At 59.9% G+C, this 5,735-nt stretch overlaps 1 protein-coding gene across 2 annotated transcripts in view; it reads left to right on the forward strand.

The window, feature by feature from the left end:
* Nucleotides 1–5,735, forward strand: part of THRA (thyroid hormone receptor alpha) — a 21,170-nt gene that overhangs the window by 6,748 nt on the left and 8,687 nt on the right. For both annotated transcript variants that reach the window (XM_007465185.1, XM_007465186.1), the window contains exon 2: nucleotides 3,951–4,298. In XM_007465185.1, coding sequence (XP_007465247.1) covers nucleotides 4,246–4,298 — 53 coding nt within the window. In that variant the 5' untranslated portion in view covers nucleotides 3,951–4,245. The remainder of the gene's footprint in view (nucleotides 1–3,950; nucleotides 4,299–5,735) is intronic.

The raw sequence follows: 5,735 nt of genomic DNA on the forward strand, positions 1-5,735 counted from the left end.
CCAAGCTGGTCTCTGTCTGTGTACTCCTCTGCCATGTCACACCTGCCAAATAGTACGTCCCTTCCCGCCTTTACTCCTCCTCTCTCTCCTGGCACTAGGATAACAGCGAGTTGGGTGGGGCAGTCCCCTTCAGTCCATACCTGAGAATAGAACGGGGGGATCTGGGAGAGGAGGAAGAGGTCCCAGCCCTGAAAGGCATCTACTCCTCAACCTGCATGCCTGTGTTGCTGCCGCAGCCTCCACCATCTCCAGACTCCCGGAGCTGTTGGTGTTTGTGGCTGTCCATGGGAGCCCACGCTGGCACAGGCGGCAGTGTCTGCACACAGATGCCTGTGTTTGCCTGTGCATGCCCGTGTGTGTGTGTGTGTGTGTGTGTGTGTGTGTGTGCGTGTTTGGGCTACAGTGGCCACCTGGCCACCCTTCTTGGCCCCCATGGTGTGGAGTCAGGGCGTCAGTGCCAGATAATTGGGAGTGGGGGGAAAGTTCCTCCCCCCACCCTAGCAGCAGGCAAAGGGGAAGGGGAGAGGGAGGTGTGAATCTCCCCACAGCACTATTAATAGCCCACATGCCAGGCCACCAAGAACCAGCTGTCACCGTGGAAACCATTTCTCTTCTCTCCTTCCCCCAGCCTCCATGAGGTGGGACTGAGGCGGGGCATGAAGCACCCCCCACCCATCTTTCTTTGTTACCTTTCTGCCTTTGTCTCTCCTTCCTTTCTCTGTCCTCTTTTCTCCCCCACCCTTCTCTCTCCACTCCCATCTCCTTGCTGCCTTTCTTCCTCTCCCTTGGCTTCACTGTCATCCCTGCCTCTGCCCCCACCCCTGCCCATCTCTTTGTTCTTGCCTCTCCTCATCCTTCTCCCCCTCTTCCCCCACCGTCCCTTTCACCCCTCTGCTGCTTCTCTTTCTCCCATTTTCTCAGCCCCCCTCTCTCTATGTGAGTCTTTCCCTCTGTGGTTGGCAAGGAGGAGGGCTGGGCTTTCGGTAGAGCATTAAGGACAAAGTTCACGGGCCCTGACAGGTGGGGCCAAAGCCAAGAGCAGACACTCAGGAGAGTGGTGGGTACAGAATTTGGGGCTGGATTCTGGGGCAGAGAGTCCCCTCTGGCAGCCCTAGGAGTCCTTCCGGGGAGTCCCTTGGGTCCACAGGACTGCGGAGTGGGACAGTCCAGCAGCAGGAACATGGCATGGTGCCCATGGATGCCGCATTGGCCTCTTGTCTCAGTCCCCCCATTGCAGAAGCACTTAAGCTTAATGAAATGCTTCCCCCTCCGCGGGCACCTTGCCCACACTGCCACCAGGCATCTCTTATCTGACAAAGAGGGAGTGGGTGGCCAGGCCAGCCAACAGGTGGGCCTTGCCTGCCGGCTGTCCAGCCTAGTCTCAGAGCCCCATAGCTCCAGCCCTCTGCCTCTTGGGGGGATGCTGAGCCTCTTCCTCTGCAGGGGATGTGCCAGGCAGGCACTGGGGGAATTGAGGAGGACTCCAGGAGGAGGGGAGAGAGGCTGCCCTTCAGCATGGGTATCTCTGCCCCGCCCCCCTGCCCCACTGACTTTTTTCTGCCCACAGCTAACACAGGCTCATGTGCTATGTGTCTCCCCGCATGCTGGGCCCTCTGCCTGCCCTGTCGCCTCAGAGGCCCAGGTATGTCCCCAGAGAGATGACAAGGACTCCCCAGGGGTTCCAGCCTCCTGCTAGGTGCCAGGCAAGGGTGCCCTAAGCAGTGAGGGCAGGACCTTGCTTCTCTGCCCACTACCAGGGGCTCAGTGGAGCCTGGGTGGCATCAGGCACCGTTCGGCTCAGCATAGAGGTGAGGCAGAGTGGGGGCCTCCTCCCTCCACCCGCTGCAGCAGGCACGTGCAAGCCCTTGGCGGTGCCCAGCCACATTTGGAGTTAAGGCCAGGCTGGGTCGGGGGGAGGGAAAATAAACATGGTGGCTTAGGTTGGCACTGCCCCAGCTGTGCCCTGTAGCAACTGGCGATAGCAGAAGTCGGGGGGAGGGGTCTTCCAGAGCTGTGGCCTGGGGCAGGAGCTGCCTATGCCATGCGCTGCCACCGGTGCTCCCTGCCTGGTCTGGCCCCTAACCGCTGATAACCCATTCCCACACACCCCGGTTCCCTTCACCTGCCTCCAGGGCCTGCTTGCAGGGCTGCCCCTCTCTCAGCATGCCCACTCCTATGCCTGCCTCCTCCCCTCCCCGGGGGCACTTGGGCCTCAGGCTGGCGAGTGGATTTTTCCAGCTTCTGTAAACAAGTGGTGGCAGTATGCCAGGTGGGCAGGAGACGGGCGGGGGCAGCACCGCAGCCAGGGTGTGCCAAGCACTGAGGCACAGTCTTGGGGGGAGGGGGAGACAGGGAGACACCCAGACCCAGAGAGAGAGAGAGAGAGAGAAAGACATTCAGATGCAGACAGACAGACCAAAGGAAGCTTCACTGGGCACAGATAGAAGTGGAAACAGAGGCGACAGAAAATAGCCCTCTATTGTCCAGCCCAAGGCCCACGCCTCCCTCGGCCCCCAGCCCCTCACTGTTCTGGCTGAGAGCAGCAGGCCCCTATGCCCAGGCTCTGGGCATCCCCACCCACTCCTTCTCCCCCCATCTCCACCCCTTAGGGCTGGCTACGCCATTATAAATTTATAACAGGAATTTCTCCGCAAGCCAAGAAAAACTTGACCTACTTTCTTGACTGCTCCCTGGGCTAAGGCTCCCTGCTCGCACCCCTCCACCCCATGTCTCCTGTCCAGCCCCCAGTGCCCAGTTCTGGTCTGCGGGGGCATCGAAAGCAGAGTAGGCCACCCTTCTGTACTACTGCCTTGCTCCCCAGGATGGGGACTTGCCTGAGCGCAGAGGCCCTGTCCCATGGTCCAGCCCTGTCCTACCCTGCCCAATGGCCTGACTTATCTCTCCTTTCCCCTCCCACCCTGGCTCCTTATCAGTTCCTAGGGGTGGGGCCGGGGGGGCCCAGGGGCAAGGACTCTGGTGCAGCAGCCACTCGATGGAGGTTGTGTGCGGAGAGCTGCACCTTTTGTCCCCTCTCACGTGCCCACACCTGCCTTGCGTGTGCAGACACGGAGCCTCGGGTCTGCAGTCTGGGGTCAGCAGAGCAGCGTGGGGGGATTGGTTGGCCCAGGTTGGCACTGCCCTGGACCCCAGGTAGCAGGACAAGGCAAGCATTGGAGGCAGGCTGCTTACTAGCTGTGCCAACTTGAGTGAATGGTTAGGCTTTCTGAGGCTTTGTTTCCTCACCTGTGTAGTTCTGATACCAGAGAGCCTATATTCTCTATTCCATTAACGTGGGTTAGTTTCCTTTCCCCTCCTCTTGCCATCCTGCTGGGTGGCAGCTCAGCTAAACCAACTGGGAAGTCCGGTCCTCAGACTGGGAAGTGTGATTCGGGACCTTGTATGGGAAGCTCCTTGGGGGGCCGGGATTGGGGAGTCGTAACTGAGCCAGCAGCCAGGGAGGTCATCTCCCTACTATTTGCAATGTCCCTCTCCATGAACGCACCCATGTGGGCATTCGGGATCCCTGCATGCTGCCCCCACAAACCACACTTCCTTCACCAGTACCCCCCATGCCTGGGCTGAAGCTGCTCATCTCTGGTGGCCTCTTGCCCTGTAATACTGATGAGTTTTAGGGAAACTGGGGGGTGGTAACAATAGCTGATGTTTAATAGACGCATATTAAGGGCCAGGCACTTGATTGAATGTGAGGACTGAGACGAGGTACATGGGTGACCTCATTCTTTCCCTCCATCCCTTTCCATGTCTGGGGAGCAGGATGTGGATCTCCAGTCTTGCCTGCTGTCTGTTGATCTGAAGGGTTGTCCGGGTGCCTGCCCTCCATGACTACCACCATCTCGTTACGAGCCCCAAAATGTTGGCACCAAAGGAATCCTATTCACCTAGCCCCACCATGGCACCGCCTTATCCCTGCCTCTTTCCTCTCTCTGCAGGGACCTCCGGACAGGACAAGATTCCGAAGCTACTCCCCCAGCCCAGGACCCCCCCACAGACCCAGCTTCCCCCCCAACCCCACTATCTGCCACTCCCTGGCCCCTCTCACCGCCCGCCCCCCTTGGGGCGCAGGGCATGGTGTGAAAGGCCAAGTGCTGAGGCGGGCACCATGGGTGCTGGGCCCTAGGGCCTGGGTGGCGGGGGGTGGGTGGCCTGTGGGCGTGCCGGGGGGGCCAGTGTGCCCACCCCAGTCTCTTGGCGTGCTGGAGGGCATCCTGGATGGAATTAAAGTGAATGGAACAGAAGCCAAGCAAGGTGGAGTGTGGGTCAGACCCAGAGGAGAACAGGTAATGGGTCTGGCAACTAGGTCGTGCCAACTCCTAGGCAACAGGAAGGGTCACCTGGCTGGGCCCGAGAGAGTGGAGCTTGGGCCTTTTAAGCACCTCTGGGGGGATGGGCATGAGGCCAACAAGCCTGCTGCCTACCTTTGCCCAGGAGATGAGGTCATGTTCCCCTGCGGCAGGGAATTAGGCACCTCAATGGAAAGATGCCCATTTTGAAAGGGGGAGGTGGTGCAGAGCAGAGTAATTACAGGCAGCAGGCACGTGGCCCCTCCCTTGACAGTGCTGGGAGTCTCAAATGCCCCCCAGTGTCCCCTCAGCCGCCCTCACCTGAGCATGTGGAATCCAAGCCTTGCCATGTACCTCCTCTCCCTACCAGGTTGTTCACTTCTGACCACCAGCGTGTGGTCCAGAAGCCATGGTGCATGTGACATGACATTTCAGGGCACATGCACCAGTAGCTGTTGGTCACAGCTCACGCTTATATTTGGAACCTATTGGGAGCCTCACAAGCTCTTCCTTGTTCCTGGGCAAGGGCGGGCATTGCCATGGGGCTCCTCCCAGGAAGTGAAAGTGAATGCCAGCTATGAAGGTTTTGCTCCCACGTGGAGGAGGCATCAGCCCTGCACACACAACTAGGGATGGGTTACCTACGACCTGCATTGTGCTTCAGGAGTCCAGAGGGTCTCTGCCTCTCCCATCAGCTCCAAGTGGCACAGAGCTCAGTCTCAGTTGGCGTGGTGCCCTGGGAGCTGGGTACAGCCTGTGCCTATGGCCAGGGAGAGGGTGGGGGAGGGGGTGCTCTGGGGAGTAGTGTGGCCGTTGCCTAGGAGACCAGATCCTGAGCCAGGAGGCCGGAGGCCTGGCCCAGCAAAGCCCTGGGGCCCAAGACTGGGTCCCTGGAGGGGTAGAGGAAGTGGATGGGGCTGGCAGCTGGGTAGGGCAATGGGGGTATCCCCCCCACCCAATCCCCACCCCAGGGGGCTCTGAAAAAGATTTAGCGTAGCTCTCACTTACAGCCTCTGTACCTCCCTGCCCAGACTTCTGTGGATCTGGGAAAGTCTGCTGCTAACTCTGAGAAAGGCGGGAATGCCAGTTCCTGGTCCCCCAGGACTGCAGCCCCTCCCCTGTCTGCCTCCCCTCCCCCATGTCCCTGCGCCACCTTGTGGCTGTCCCTGGGACTGCACCCAGAGGCTGTGAGTCTAGTTCATTGCTGAAGACTGCCAGCTTGACTGGGGCCTAGGTGGCCGGGAGTTCCCCCCACACCCACCCTTCCAGAGGCAGGAGGGAGATCCGCCCCTTGAACTGTTGTAGACATCAGACAGGGGTAATCCCCAGGGCGTGTGGAACACAGAGTTGTCTGTGGCTGTGACCCTGGCCAAGGTCACTGTGTCAGTGTGTTGGGAGACGCATCAGGCCCCAGGCGGGTGGCGGGGCGGGGGG

The sequence above is a fragment of the Lipotes vexillifer genome, unplaced genomic scaffold (assembly GCF_000442215.2).
Source record: "Lipotes vexillifer unplaced genomic scaffold, Lipotes_vexillifer_v1.1 scaffold591, whole genome shotgun sequence".
NCBI classification, from domain to species: Eukaryota; Metazoa; Chordata; class Mammalia; order Artiodactyla; family Lipotidae; genus Lipotes; species Lipotes vexillifer.